Raw genomic sequence first — 17,084 nt, 5'->3', positions numbered from 1 at the left:
TAAAATAAAACAATATAAAAAGAAAGACCTAAAATAACTGAATTGTTTAAGGCAGCAATGGGGATTTGTTTTCACGCTTATGAGTTCATTCAAAATTAAACAAAAACAATGCCTTATTGGTCCTTCTGCACAGAAATAGTTTAAGAGACGTGATGATTGATTTTTGTCTAGTGACTCATGAAAATACAATGGAAACACGTTTATAATAATAGTTTCAGCGATACACAAACACACACACACACACACACACATATATATTTCCGGTGGCGCTCAATGGCGACGCTTGGTTTTTCATTGCTCTGTTGTTCATCAGTAAAAGTTTGTATTCTTGTGTTATTATCTGCCATCGTTTTTGTATATGGACTTATTATTTGTAATTGGAATACAGGTATGACTATATTTAAATATTTCTATTTGTGGTACCTATTTCAATAATGTGTAGAGCATGAAAAGTTACAACGAGTGAACAATGTTGTTGTGTTCGAAATAAAAACAATATGGCGACCGTCGTCTACACAAAAAACGAATTGCTTGATATTGGACAAACAACAATCAAAACAAATGATCGAAAAGGTTTTATTGTTTCAATCAAGAAAAGAAAAAGAGGAAAACGTGGAGGCGTCAAGCAAAGAATTCGAAGAACTGGTAAAGTACCACTACCTATGATTATACTTTCAAACGTTCGATCTATCAGAAACAAAGCGGACAATATTAGCGCGTTGTGTAAATTTGATCCTGATTATGAAAACTCAAGCATACTGTGTTTTACAGAGTCATGGCTTTCAGACTTAGATACAGATAAAAGTGTAGAATTGGAAAATTTCATAATACATAGGCGTGACAGAGATAGCTCAATGACAGGAAAACAAAAAGGTGGTGGTATTTGTGTGTATGTCAACAAAAACTGGTGCAAAAGCTGTCGAACTACACGTTCATTATGTGAAAAGGACATCGAGCTCATTTCCCTCTCTCTTAGACCCCACTATTTACCTCGGGAATTCCACTTATTTATGTCATTGCTGTGTACGTCCCTCCTGATGCGAATGCTAACACAGCTTTACGGGTAATTGAGGAGGAATCATTTAATTTTTTAAGAAAACATCCTGATGCCCCCGTAATAATTCTTGGTGATTTCAATCACTGCCCTCCTATAAATTCTTTTTATCAACACGTCTCTGTTCCTACCAGACGAGATAAAACCCTGGATCTGTGCTATACAAATATTAAAAATTCATACAGAAGCGTTCAAAAAGTAAAAATAGGAAATTCAGATCACAATAGTGTGTTGTTGATTCCAACCTACAAAACTAAATTAAGACAACATAAAGCGATTGTGAAAGAAACTCGTCTTTGGTCAACAGAAAATATAAACAAACTCCAAGGTTGTTTTGACTGCACAATATGGGATGAACTCATGTCTGATAACATGTCACTGGACGAATGGGTTGATGTTGTCACGTCTTATATTCATTTCTGTTGTGATTTGTGTGTGGACACTAAAAGGATTAAAATATTTAACAACAACAAACCTTGGGTCAACAAACGAGTTAAGTTATTTATAAATATGAAGAAAATCGCTCATATGAGTGGGGACAAAAACAAGCAGCACGAGGCAGAAAAACAATTAAAGAGGGTAATTTATGAAGAAAAACGTAAATATAAAGATAAAATGGAAACAAACCTTAAAAATTCAAATGCATCGCAGGCGTGGAGGATGATTAAAGAAATGGGTGGCGTTAACAACAAAAAGACAGATTTTAACAATGACACACATATGAATATCGAGGAATTAAATAAGTTTTACTGTCGATTCGACACCATTGACAACGTACTTTCAAAAATTAATATCATAACAAAAAATACGTCTCCTCCGCCAGAAATCGAAGAAGAGGCGGTCATCAATGTTCTTAAATTATGTAAAAAGAAAAAAGCACCAGGTCCAGATGGACTTAGTGGGGAACTCATTTCAAACTGTAACAACCAACTAGCTGTCCCTTTCTTGCCTATTTTCCAACGTTCAATAGATGAACAGAAAATCCCAATTATATGGAAAACATCGACTATAATTCCAGTACCCAAAAAGAATCCACCAACTCAGCTGAATGATTATAGACCTGTTGCTTTAACATCAATTATTATGAAATGTCTGGAAAAAATTCTGAAAAGAGAGCTGTTGCAATTTATATATGACCAACACATACTTGATCCATATCAGTTTGCCTACCAACAAAATCTTAGTGTGGAAGACGCACTCCTCACAGTGATGCATTCAATATCAAATCACTTGGATGTTTCACCCGCCAACTACTGCCGAATCCTATACGTCGATTTTTCGTCTGCCTTTAATGCCATGAAAACCAACATATTAATCAGTAAACTGCATGCTCTAAACCTTCCCCATTACCTCATCAACTGGTATAACAACTTTCTCATCGATCGCCCCCAACATGTCAGAGTAGGCTCAAATATATCATCAGTAAAAACTCTTTCAAACGGATGCCCACAAGGGTGTGTAAGCTCACCTCTACTTTACATCCTCTATACAAACGATTGTGTGGCTAGCTTTGATAACTGCCAACTCATCAAGTATGCTGATGACACCGCAATACTCGGCCTGCTCAATGATTCCGTCTCCGAATTTAAATACACTGAGCAAGTTAGTAAATTCAGCAAATGGTGTGCCGATAACTGTCTAGAGCTCAATGTAACAAAAACAAAGGAACAACTGTTTGATCACAGAAAAATAGGAAAAAGAGCAAGACAAATAACAAAAATTAACAATCAGGCGGTTGAAACTGTTGAAACGTTTAAATACCTTGGTGTAATTATAGATAACAGTCTAAGATTTGAATCGCACACCAACAATGTCATCAAAAAATGTAACCAGCGCTTGTATATACTCAGAAAATTAAGGTCTTTCAATGTGAACAGAAAGACCATGATACAAATCTACAAGTCATTAATATTGAGTATCGTTTCGTTTGGCATCACAACGTGGTATGGAAGCTGTGGAACAAAAGAAAAATCCAAACTACATAGAACCCTCAGAGAGGCTTCAAAAATAATTAACACAGACCTTAGAAGCCTTGACACAACTTATATTAATGCAGTTGAGAAGAAATCTTTTAACATTATCAACGAAAAGAGGCATCCGCTGAACGAAAAATTCCAACTTCTGCGCTCCGGAAGACGGTATCTAGAAGCAAAATGTCGGACAAATCGACATAAGACAACCTTCATTCCAACCGCCATAAAATTGATTAACAAATCTTCTGTGGAAAAATGAGACAACCAATGAAAATAACGAGAAGCAGTGTCGTGAATCATCATCATCGACATTGCCGCCGTCGTTATCATCATCATCATCATCATCATCATCATCATCATCATCATCATCATCATCATCATCATCATCATCATCATCATCATTATCGTAGTCATTCATCATCATCATCATCATCATCATCATCATCATCATCATCATCATCATCATCATCATCATCATCATCATCACAATTATTGCCATCTTCTTCTTAATATAAGACACTATATTTATAATATGGTTATCTGCTGTCCCAGCAAATATATCGTATCGTTCTATCTGTCTGTGTGTGTGTCTGTGTGTATGTATATATGTATGTATGTATGTATGTATGTATGTATGTATGTATGTATGTATGTATGTATGTATGTATGTATGAATGTAGGCATGCATATACGATGATATGCTGGTTTGTATGTATGTCTGCATGTATGTATGTATGTATGTATGTATGTATGTATGTATATGTGTTTGTATGTACGCTCATTTCTTTTGTATACATGTGTAGAAACAATGTGCAAGCGTGTATGTTCGTGTATGGCTGTGTCTGTATTTGTAAATGTGTTGATGTTCATACCATGAACCAAACTGAGCATTGTTTACCTCACATGAATTGCCTTTAATTTGGACAATAAAGATTATTATTATATATATATATATATATATATATATATATATATATATATATATATATATATATTATATATATATATATATATATATATATAACAATAACCATGAAATAATAGTGCTCAACTTCTTTAATAAAAGGAGCTATTTATAAGATATTTTAATTGTGATTTTGATCAACTTCTACGAAAAATGTTAGAGCAATCGAATTCTCAAAACAATATTGTAGAAATTGATCAAAATGACACTTGAAATATTATACATATATATATATATATATATATATATATATATATATATATATATATATATATATATATATATATATATATAACTTAAATTGCCTCTTACCTGGTATAGAACAGTGGCATCCATGGCCATTTAAAATCGATTATGAAAGAAATATTCTCCTGTAAATCCTTGTATAATAATGGTCGACAACAACACGTTTCTATGATTCATTTTAAAGTAAACCTAAAGTCCAGTTAAACATTTTGTTACTTTTGTTATTTTATCCAGATACAATCATACAGAATATGCCTAATGTACATGACATGCCACAATACATCCCGTGGAGAAAAAAAAATATCCGCATCAATACATAACAGGCACAGAGAGAAGTCAAATAAGTTCGATCGTGGATTGTGGAGAGGAACTAAATCTTGGTGAAGATAAACAAGTGGGAATTTTCAACTTTTGAGTTAACAAAACAACAACAAAAATCAATAAATTTAAAAAATAACAATAAAATAACAATAAAATAATAATAATAATAATAATAATAATAATAATAATAATAATAATAATAATAATTATTATTATTATTATTATTATTATTATAATAATAATAGAAATAAAGAAAAACAAAAACGCAAGCTTCTCTACTCACTAAACTAAAATTAGATAAATAGAGAAAATATTAGTCAATACTGCTTCGATAGCATAATGATGACAGAGTGATGAAGGATTTAATGTACAATTTAAATCGCTTGGGATTGCGTTATGATTTCACGTAGTCTACTCAATTTTGAAATTACTGTCTTTTTCTTGCCGATAATAACAGATGCTTAAACACCACTTTTTACGAACGAAAGAGAAATAAATGAATAGAGACGCCAGATCTATAGTGCCTATACCATTTTTTCACACGAAAAAATTTATATTCATTCCATAAGACCTCATAATGAAAGGAAATGCACAAGTGTCGATCAAAATGGGTAATGCGTATAAATATAACTTTAATATATATATATATATATATATATATATATATATATATATATATATATATATATATATTAAAGTATAGCATTAATGGTCCCAATGCAGATAGTATATTATATAATATGCTTCTTTGTTCACAAGTTCTAAACCCGACAAGAGTGAGTTCAAAAATCAAAATATCGAATCATTATCACCATTCATTATAATTCGAATTTTATCACCGAATACCACAGTAATTAAATATCCCTTAGGGCTACCTTTCGAACACCCAGTCATTCGTCACATAACAGTTCTAAACTTGGTGTTTTAATTGGAATGTTTTTAACTCCGTGACTCAATACGAATGTGTCAATAACAGCTTGCTTCTATACGTATTCCAAGAATCAATACGGCGATCGATTGACTATTCCTATTTTACCAAAATCGATAAACTACACAGTTCATCGACACTTAACACGTTACTATAAAACCACGCAATTCAAATTGTAGTATGTATTAGTATTATTATCAAACGCCACATTATAGAACTTGTCACCAGATAACAAGACACATAAGAAAATAACAGGTTGAGGCGTTGCAGGCATTAGATAAATATACCAATTGTTATACACGGATGACTGAAGTAGAAATGTATCACGAGAAAAACAAAAATGCCTTATGTGATGTAAGAGGTAGCTAGGCTCAGCGGTACGGTCTTTGCCTCGCACCCGAAAAGTACCGAGTTCGAATACTCCCTGCCCACTATGGGATGTCAGGAACCCATGACGTAACTATAGTACTCTAATCGACCATGCAGGAACCCCATCCAGTCACTTCGACATATCACCGCTTTGAAACTTTAGTTCACATCCCATCTCACAGATAATTTGTAGTCAACATCACACTATTTGTAGTTGCTTGCTTTTAATCACTCGTTATCATACTGACAAGCGCAACAGATAAGAATAGCATAACATCAATTTTCCTCAAACACTTGTGTTTTAATTTGTGCAGCTTTATTATCAAATGATAAACAAAATTATGTGATCTTCAGACAACATCAATTATTCCTTTTAGTTGGCTTGATGTTTTGTTAGCTTTATGAATATATAATCATGACATAGCATAAAAATCCAGAATTATACAATGAATTCCACCATACTACCTCAAACATTCTCCGACAAGCGAATCCACGTATTCAAAATAAACACGGATATATCCCTATAATTAAGCTATGCTTAGAAAACTGATAAAAACGACACATTGCTTTGAACAGAACAATAAAATAGCATTCCGAATAATAACGCAGCAATGTGTTACCATGCCGAGACTTTAACGACTTGGCGAGCTATTTCAAGGGGATTCAAACAAAATCTGTCACAGAGTCGCAGTAAAACCTTGATTACACATACACACACACACACACACACACACACACACACACACCATATACCACAAACATTACAAAACAAATAAAGGCTGTCCTTTCATACTTCTTATCTAAGTTATCGAACCTCACTATAATATTATTAATATGTATTGATAACCAAACAGTTCCGCTGCTCTTAATGTTAGAACTGGTACATACATATTATACATCTTGACTTATCGAATCATAACAATATTATAATGGACAAATAAAATGGGACTGAACATGACGATTTCAAACCTCAGTTTTTTGTTTCAATCTTCTTTCTTCACGAAGACAAGCAAAGCAGATCAAATAAAGCAACGTTTCAAAGCCAAATAACATGACCCCCTCGCCCTCTTTCAGCCATCTATTTAAACAATTAACCAGCTCAAATAATAACAGGCTCAAACGTATGGGAAAGCACGATTCATAATAATAAAAATAAACTTAACAAATAAACGGGAGAATAACACAGGCTGAAACCGACCTTGAGCGTAGACACGAAAAGCAGAAAAACGCCAGTTCACTGTGTTCGTGAATATATTATGAGCAGACCTGCCTACAATTACGAAAATATCGCTGAATTACGAAGTTTTGGCTCCAATTTCAGAACGTGATGAACATCTATCTTGAAGTAATTAAAACTTAATGGAAACGAAAGTTGATGCCAGACTATATAAATTTAAGGATTTTGAAGTGTTATTTAATAATTGTGAAGGTGTTGATTTTTTTTTTAAGAGTTAACTGTAGGGACATCAATGTTAGTCTCCTAAGAATTACTAATGTTTATATTTTCAAACAGGCAGATCTGTACGAGTAAGATTTTGATCGCTTAATTCTACAGAGTAATAGGTAATGACTACATCGCATCTAAACTAAGAACTCTAGCTTTAAAAAAAAAAAATATGACAATCTGGAATTTTTTTCTAAACCCACAAAATAACAGTGACCATTCATCGCAAAACAGTATATGCCGGGTAGACCCGATGCACGACATGAAAGTTTAAGCTTGACTAATAAAATTTTAATTAAAATAAATTGCATGACATTGAGGAGACCATGTTTTGCTTCCTTAAACCTCAATAAATAAATTAAATAATTAAAGAATTCCATTATTCTGACAATTTTTAAAAATTTTTAATTCAATATTGTTCACAAAATGTCAAGTCCAATCATTGTTTCGTTTGGCTGAAGCATTCTTTGTGTCTGTGTTATCTTCTGAATTATTGGCCTATTGAGGCACCAAAGCTGTGTCATATAAAAATATAACTCTAAAAAGTGTCTTTAAATTTTTATGTTTTTTAAAAAAGCTAATTATGATATCTTTACAAGACGAAAAAGAAAACAACAAAAACAAGTAAATATGGCTCACTACTTGTAAAAGCAATCCAAAAAAGTTTACTTTACTTTTCTACTGTTTCTGTTTTAAAAATGAATTATCTGTATTCGTTATAATGTATTCTTTTCACCTATTCCAAGAAAATAACTCGGCCCCTATTACTTGGTGTTATTTCTTGTCACGCACTATTAACAACTGCATTCTTACTGAATAGTTTCACACGTTATAAAATGCTCCTCAAAGAATATATTATGTCATATATTATATCATTCTGAATAAAACTATTTACCATTAATACAATCCAAGATCACCACTAGAACAACACAACTTTTCAATAATACTAAGACCGCAACAGATGACAATCAACATCTAAATAATAAATGCGATTGATTGTATTCTTACTACAGAATCACAGATGGTGACTGGTCACATAAGGTCGATAAAGATGTGTGATTTTCCCTTATTAATAACCTAGTGGGCAGGTCGTATGGTGTGACACATGGTGCGTAGTTTACCCCCCGATTCTTATATATATAATATGGCGAGACTGGAGCGGTACGAGTAAGCAATGACCGTCAGAATCAGGTGTATGTGTATGTTATGAAGGAGTGGTGGTGCCGAAGTGCCGACCCCCGGACTTTTCCAATGCAGAAGGCAGTTAAGCGAGCAATTGGCCAATATTATTGTCACTGCTCTTTGATAGCAAAGTGTCGTTCTGGTCTGATAGAATTTCGAGGTCGGGATGTCAACTTGTCAACAACATAGCAGTGGAAGGAAACGCAATGAACTCTGAAGACGTGGCGACTCTTGTGTTGTAGTTTCTGTTGTTTGTTTGTTTGTTTTTCTTTTGTTTTGTGTGTGTGTGTGTGTGTGTGTGTGTGTGTGTGTTTGGGCTTTTTTTTCTTTTTATTGGGGGGGGGGGGGGGCGGGTTGGGTTTTGTTTTTGTTTTGAAATGTGTGTGTGTGTGTGTATGTGTGTGTGTTTTCTTGAGGGGTAGGGTCCTTTTCTAATAACATGGGAATGTCTGGGAGAGTGCGCGATTTGCTTCGATTTCATGTTAATTTAAATATTAACCAAAAAAAAAAATAATTACTAAAATATCTAGAATCGAACTAAAATGGGTGAAATCGTTCTGGGTGACAGTACTGTTGTTCTGAAAAGTTTCATGACGCTGCAACAGGGCGAGGTCATTTTAATGTTATTAAAAGGGAAGATGACTGAATAGTCAAATAATTTTAGACACAGGGCCCATAAAGGAGTAAGACGATGTAAATAAATCCAAGTCGAAAACAGAAGTAGATACCAAAAGCAAACGACTTGTGAGACAGTCTGTGACAACATACACATTTCCATCAAGACACTTAGAACAACAATACCACCAAAAAGGACACGCTCAAATGAAATGGTTAGAAAACGTATTAAAATCTTAACAATTGGGTGTAATTATATTTGGAAAAAGCCTAAATTCTGAGCATTGGTATGCGAGGTCGGAGAAGATTACTGAATGGTAAATGGTTTTTTAAAATATTGCAGCATATTATAAATAAATGGTTTACAAATAAAAATTGTCTACCCGATACTGTGAAGTGTGATGCATCTAATATTGTCTCTTGGGAGAGGGGGAGGGGGGGGAGGAGGAGGAGTTGTATGTGTGAGGAAGTGAGTGCGAGAAACACACACACACACACACACACACACTATATATATATATATATATATTATATATATATATATTTATATATTTATATACAGAGAGAGAGAGAGAGAGAGAGAGAGAGAGAGAGAGAGAGAGAGAGAGAGAGAGAGAGAGAGAGAGAGAATTTTATTATTATTTGTTTAATAAATTCTTCAGTCTATGGCAATACATAATGTAAATTTCACCTTATCTTATCTAAATTCCAACTCCGTTCACTTAGTAAGTAGAATATTGCGGACAAGGACAAGGTGAACTATAATAATCAAAGAATTAGACGACAAATATGTACAATAATACCGTACAAAATCCTGTAGATTGGCAGGACTCTGACAAATCTATTATAAGTTTTAACCAAAAAAAAAGGGGGAACTGAATGACGAATACTGTCACCCGAGTGTTCGGACCTCAAACCAAGACCCGTTGACAAAGTATGTATAATATGGTTAGACAGTCTGTGACCAGCAAGGTGTGACCGACAAACCTGTGGAATGCCCTCCCCATAAATCCGTGAGACCAGGGGCACTATAATGTGTATATTTATTAATAAATTAATCGTGTTATAGTTTCCCCGAAGAAATATCAAGGGAATATGTGAAGGTGTTCTGTATTTATTGATGCCTCCTACCCCCACCTCGACCCAATTTTTAAAAAAGATATATACAACATTTGTCTTTGGCACGTGTATTATTATTATTATTATTATTATTATTATTATTATTATTATTATTATTATTATTATTATTTATTATTATTTATTATCATCATCATTATTATCATTTTTAGAGAGAAAGAGAAGACAGATAAAGAGTGAGTGTGTGTGTGTGTGTGTGAGAGAGAGAGAGAGAGAGAGAGAGAGAGAGAGAGAGAGAGAGAGAGAGAGAGAGAGAGAGAGAGAGAGAGAGAGCAATATTATAGGAATTGTCACGTGATTTATTCAATGAACAGAATAATGTCATGAGTTCTTATTGCCACTGCCATGAATCACACAAATGTAGGTAAGAACTACCACAAACTACACGTTGAAATTTGGGTCGTAAGCACCATGAGTCAGTGGCCAAGAGGTGGTTAATGGTATCCGGCATGAACAAACAGTCATTGATCAGGTGACATGTGGTGTGGCCATTGTCTACTGATAGTACTATATTATAAGAAGTCACTGGATGTGGCTTATTACACCATGCGAGTCGTGGAAAGCCAGGTCATTATCGCATCATACATTATAATTATATTTGCCAATATGTAGAAAGATTGCAAACATAGAGACAGACAGACAGACATATAAATAGAGAGATAGATAAGAGACATGTAGAGACATATAGATATAGATAGATAGGTAGATGATAGATAGATGATAGATAGATAAATTGGTAGATAGATAGATAGATAGATAGATAGATAGATAGATAGATAGATAGATAGATAGATAGATAGATAGATAGATAGATAGATAGATAGATAGATAGATAGGTAGATAGATAGATGATAGATGATAGATAGATAGATAGATAGATGATAGATAGATAGATAGATAGTCGCAGGACTGACAATATAACATATGTCAATTAAAAATGTATGTTCCTTAATACTTTAATAATAATAATAATAATAATAATAATAATAATAATAATAATAATAATAATAATAATAATAATAATAATAATAATAATAATAATAATAATAATAATAATAATAATAATGATAAAAATAATAATAAGAATAAGAATAATAATAATACTTTATTCATCCATAGGACATTTTTTGTTCCGACGTGTTGAACAGACATGATAATAAGTTAGCAAATAACTAGGTGGTAAAAATGTGTACAAGATGAAAGCAATAAAATGTGTAAATTGATTTGCACAATGAGTATTATAAATTCGCGTAAATAAATTAGATCATTGACCTTTTATTCAAAGGCAAGTACTAAATAAGGGACACAACTAGACATTTTCCAATAGCGCATTTGATACTGGGTATTCCCCCTTGTGGGACACAAAATGATAACATTATAATATAATTAAACTGGAGAAGGAAATATCCGTAAAATATGTATACAAATTAGTATGAATACATTTTTGTAAATAGGTCTTTTAGCCTATCTGGTTTCCAATACATGAATTAAATTTGACTTATTAGCCTGATATGGGCATTAACAATCTTACGTTATCTGCTGTTGCCTTTGGCCAGATATTCACTCATAACGTCAAAATGTATAATGTAGGAAAAGAGCTTTGTCCAGCTGCCCAGGGCTTTGAGATCATTGCACCGATTGAGTCTCTGACCAGGTTCAATATAAAAAATATTTTTGTTGTATGAGCTAACAAACCCAGAACCCAAATAAATAAAGCCAAAAAATAGCGTTTTAAAATACAAATAAATATTGTCACATTGAATACTATTCAATAGGTATCAAACGATAATATATTGACAATAAGAAGAACTCTCCATCCATATTTGAGTCATGTAGCCCTCAGGCACAGAGCTAACCCCTAATTCTATCGCATTAAACAGACAAAAGCAATTGTTTGCTGCACTTTGGATAGGTTGATAGTGAGGTGAGAGGACCAGTTGTCCTCCCATTCATGTCCAAAGAGGATCAGAAACTCTCAAAAGAATTCCCTAATTTATAGATCATAAATCAGAACTACAGTCCCCCTTTGTAAGACAGAACCGTGGGCACTGGGGATTATCTAGACATGCTGCAAGTCTCTCTTTTGTTTAGTCAATCTTTTTTGATGAAATGGGATAGTATAACTGGGTGTACAGATGATGACTGAGACAGAAGGTTGTGATGATCTTGCTTAAAGGCTTTGGGTACACTGAACCCTGTGGAATGCCAAATTGGAGCTTTGTTGGTGTTGTGATGTAAGGGAGTCATTTATGAGAACGCGTAGTGACCTGTCTCATAAAAGCATGAAAACCATTCTTTAACTTTGCCTCTGATTCCAAAGAGCTTCTGTATTCAGTCTCGTAACATCGAAAAGAAATCTAGAAAATAGATACCTATGCGTAATCTCATTTCTTGACAATGTTAGCTTTAAAAAAAACATCTCTTTTTTCATTTGTTTTTTTGTTTGTTTGTCTTTCTTTGTTGCTGGTGTTGTTGACATTTTATTCTAACATTTTCTATGCCTGCTTATGATATGTCCCACAGTTGTGAAAAAAGTCGAAATGCGAGAGACACAGACACTAATACAGGATCTTGCGTTTTATTTTAATCTTTGATTCAGTTATCAACCGATCACTATCAATAACTGATCGCTGCAATTCCAGTTCATTGACATACTGTCAACGAAAATAAAACCTATCGAACCAATCACCCTCATCCATTTATTAACATGGCATTTGTTCATTCTCAAAAATTTGTACTGAATTGTGAACAATACCCATTTAAGTAATTTTCTGTTCCCAACGCACAATCCAATAGTCAACCATTATGATAAGTTGCCGAAGTGAAAAATAGGTGAGATGTCAAATTCAGTCAAGACAGATTTTTATGTTAAGAAGTCTTGTGTCTGGCACGGAAGACGAGATAAGATGCATTTGATGTGAGTATAAAAATGTCACCAAGCCAACTGCCCAGTTTCCATTGTCGAGTGTCATAACTCATAATGAGTAACACCTACAATCATACATTTTTGGGGCATTTGAAAAGCAGTGATGCAACACTCGCTGGCCAGGGTCATAAACAGTAATTGCTTGCTGCAGGCTTAAAGAAGGTATGACTTAGATGTGTGATCCAATATTTGGAAGCACAGTCTTCCTCCATTTTAATTGGAAAACCCACGGCACTATATCGAGAAAATTGCTTTAAAAGGTGAGCTTAAGGAATTGCAGGTTTACTACGGCAATCAATGATGCACATCCACAGGGAAAATGTTCTGTCTTAAATAAGGAGAATTATCAAACAGGAAATTAATTTTAGTGTTTCTTTTTGCATTCGACGATTCCATTTTACAGAGAATCAAAATAGAGGAATTTACATTGGGGGAATCTGAGGCTTTCCATCTTAGGTGATAACCCGTCTTACAGAGGATTCCGATATGGTAGGTTCGACTGTCTTTCAAATTTGGTTCTGCATTACGTGTGAATGATCGAGAACATGTAACATAGATATTATTTGAATTGCTTACCTTCACATCCTTTCAAATGTCGGCTGCAAGGACGGTATGTTTACTAAGTTTGGATATCAAATGATATTCTGAAAAAGAAAAAAAAATTAGAAAAACAAATGAAAATGAACTTTAAATGTCTTCATAAATAGACTAGAAAAGAAAAATATGGAGAATTGCATAAAATATGTGAAATAAATTTTATAATACTCTCAAATGGTACTTTGACATAGACACTAGCCCTTTACAGGGGAATTTGCAACACTCTATAGAGAGAAGACCAAAAAAAAAAATAAAACAGTGGCGGAGCCTGGAATCGAACACACAGCGTCGATTTCAACAAACGATTTACCCATTCAGCCACGACATCCACAAGAGTGTCGACACAAATTGTGCATATATATAGTAACTTACTATCCATCGACTGAAAAATTCGTTAAGAAAAAAATAATATAAACAGAGACAAAATAAATAAATAAATACAAAGATAAATAAATAAAAAGATAAATAATCAAAATCAGAGAAAAAGAATATTCTAAAAATATATTAAAAAAAACAAAAAACAAAAACAAAAACAAAAAAAAAAGAAAAAATTTTTTTAAAAGAAATTCATGCTCAGAAACAGAGAAAGGTGAAAAAAAAAAAAAGAAAAGAAAAAATAGAACCGAGGGAGCGGATTCGAACCAGTGCAGCAACGAAAAGATAATAATGAAAGGTGAACTAACCCACTGAGCTGTCTATCCAGACATCTGCGTAACTTAAAGTTCATATGTGACAGATAATCTTCCTCCTGCTTAGTTTCATTATTTTGAAAGTTATTTTCATTTCTGATTCAGATGTGTTGTTTGGAACTAGTTTTGTGGAAGTGTTATAATAAATTATATTATTTTAAACGATGAAGACAGGAAAATAGTAGATGTGTTCTGTAGATGGATGGACAGCACCTCGGCCTAGGATTCGTCCATGACATAAACAAATCCCTGAATATCATCAATATCCCCAAAATAGTGGGTAGAATAAACAAATTATAGAAACAAAAGAAGATCAATAAGGTTAACAGGAAGTAGATAGTAAAATTTTTAATGGTTGATGGACTATGAACCGATTTGCTGATTAACAAGTTTGTTACTAGTTGAAAAAAAAAAAAGGCAGAATACACTTCAACTTCAACAGTCATAACGTCACTTCCCTCGTTATGACGCATGGTAACTTAGTAACTGGCTCTAAACTATCGGAACAATGGCGGATGCCCATATGAAATATTTCTTTGACGAGCATAAAAGCGTATCCAGAGTTAAAAATACATTATAAATCTGATCATGTTTTGACTTTTACACATTCTGATCACAAGACATATGAAAAGTTCTAGCCAGCATGAAGAATAAAAAGTACCGATTTTCTTTGTTTAGAACCACTATGGCCGCCGTTGCTGGGCGACGTGACATCAGACTATTGAATCCAATTGCCATCAGTTCAAGATGTCAAAAACTTACATTTCATTGATGCCACTTGCATCTTAAAAAGCGGGATTATGGATTTGAGCATTATTTACTTTCATGTTATGTTAAATATCACTTGATATTAACTGATTTGGGACACAAAATTACCACTGGCATTTTTTCAGATAATTTGGCTTTTTTCACGATTAGTTTGGACTTTTGCATAAAAATTTTTCTGCCGAGTGTCTGTGTAATAAAAGGCCTGGCCTTTTCTTATGGACAGACACTGTATGCAAATAATCGTCCATCATAATTGGCAGACATGTCTGTCAATAACGACAGCCAATTAATACACTGGAAGAAGCAAAAAGAAACTACTATGACTATGACTACAAATAAAAAAAATAAACACTGGTCGTGTTGTATGAGTATGAGGACCATGCGTGATAAAGAACAAATTGAGCCCACCGAAGAGAATCTACTATAAGAATCATATTATCATTTTGAAAATTGATTTTCCACTTTTTTGTGAAATTTTGAATCCAAACAATCAAACAAGATCAGAAAAAGCTACAAAATTGGTTTGTCTGGCATCATGTGAAAAGTCTCTAGAACTAGAGAGATGGGCTAGTTGAACCGACATTTGGCACCTTTAAGTTGTCCACCATAAATTTAAATAGAAAAAAAAATTAACTCCTACAGTAATAAGCAGTTTAGATTTGAAGATGCACTTTGTATCCTATTTTTTAAAAAACAAAAAACAATCGGAACTTGACAATCCTTGATGAATTTCAAAAGTTATGTTTGAATTTTTTTTTTCGAAATTTTCATTCCTTGCGAAATCTTCTATGTCAATCATCATTCAGACCAGTTTTTAAAAAAAGTTTCTTTAGAAAAATATTGCGAGAAAAGTGTCACTAGATATGCAATCTGGTGCATGAAATGATTTTGCATAAGTGCAGTAGAAATTGGTGAGCAAAATTTGTTACGTAATGGGTGACAGACTCTCTCTCTCTCTTTCTCTCCGTGTGTATGTGTATGTCTCTCTGTCATACAAATTTTCTTTTAATAAAATGTTTATTTAACACAAACTTATTGAGCAGTACTGTTCAGGGCCACACAAAGCAAAGGAGTAAAAGCAAAGTAAAGAATCTTTTTTAAAAGCCCAGTAAATTAGATTGGATCAAAATAACTTTTCGATGAGACAGCAGCTTCTAATGGTGCTCACACTACTATTAACTAGATCTATGTTACGAGTATGATGAGACTATGCCATATGACGTTCAATCCAATAAGCCAATTCTTTACTGATATTGTTCTCGTGCACCATCACAAACCCGCCCGGAAGCATCGTCACAACACACTGTTCAACTAGATTATGCTCTGCGGTTTAGGGTTCATACCTACAACGGGAACATAATATTGGACAGGTACTCTAGTCGGCCATGGGCCTAGGCCATGTTCTTGACCGAAGCCGATTCGCTGCCACCCAGTGCCTTCTTTTGCTGGTGGAGAAGCCTATCAACTTCTCCCCCAATTTAGAAGAGTTTGTGTCCCCGACCCCTCGATTGAATTCGTCCAAACTGACTTCCATCTCGTATATGAATATGCATCTCTGTAGTCTACTGAGTAGTCAGTTCGATGAGACGGAGGAACCTATCCTATTCATCATTCAGTTTCGGATCATTCCTATTTTATCGTTAACCAAAGAAAATGAGTCAATTACCTTTCTTGATAGCTCTAAGAAATACTGTGAAGCTCAACTGAATGAGCAAAGGAGCGATAATGCAATTATTAGGTAATGGTAATGGTGACAAATCACACAGTATTTTACCACTGTACTGTTGTGGGCTGAGAAACTGAGAAACGAACTGATTATTGTAGGTGAACAGAACAACAAACAACAAAGCGGAAGTTGTCATTATTTTTGC

At 33.7% G+C, this 17,084-nt stretch overlaps 1 protein-coding gene across 6 annotated transcripts in view; it reads right to left on the bottom strand.

Moving 5' to 3' along the window:
• The window catches only part of LOC144970277 (magnesium transporter NIPA2-like), a 30,106-nt gene extending 13,022 nt beyond the window's left edge, over nucleotides 1-17,084 (bottom strand). The window contains exons 1-2 of one of the 6 annotated variants that reach the window (XM_078909750.1): nucleotides 16,880-17,084; nucleotides 13,736-13,803 (exon numbers count right to left, since the gene is read on the bottom strand). Coding sequence is in view for 5 of the 6 variants with exons in the window: in XM_078909744.1 (XP_078765870.1) it covers nucleotides 4,304-4,333 (30 nt within the window). In the remaining variant the exon portion in view is untranslated. Of the gene's footprint in view, nucleotides 1-4,303; nucleotides 4,614-5,433; nucleotides 5,642-6,320; nucleotides 6,584-8,194; nucleotides 8,503-13,735; nucleotides 13,804-16,879 lie in introns of those variants that run through there. The other 5 variants (XM_078909744.1, XM_078909746.1, XM_078909749.1 and 2 more) reach the window with 5 other exon arrangements.

Source organism: Berghia stephanieae, chromosome 4, assembly GCF_034508935.2.
Source record: "Berghia stephanieae isolate SIO BIC M18660-M18661 chromosome 4, UCSD_Bste_1.3, whole genome shotgun sequence".
NCBI lineage: Eukaryota > Metazoa > Mollusca > Gastropoda > Nudibranchia > Aeolidiidae > Berghia > Berghia stephanieae.
Note: the sequence above shows the minus strand (reverse complement) of the source record. Positions and strands in the feature narration are given on the sequence as shown.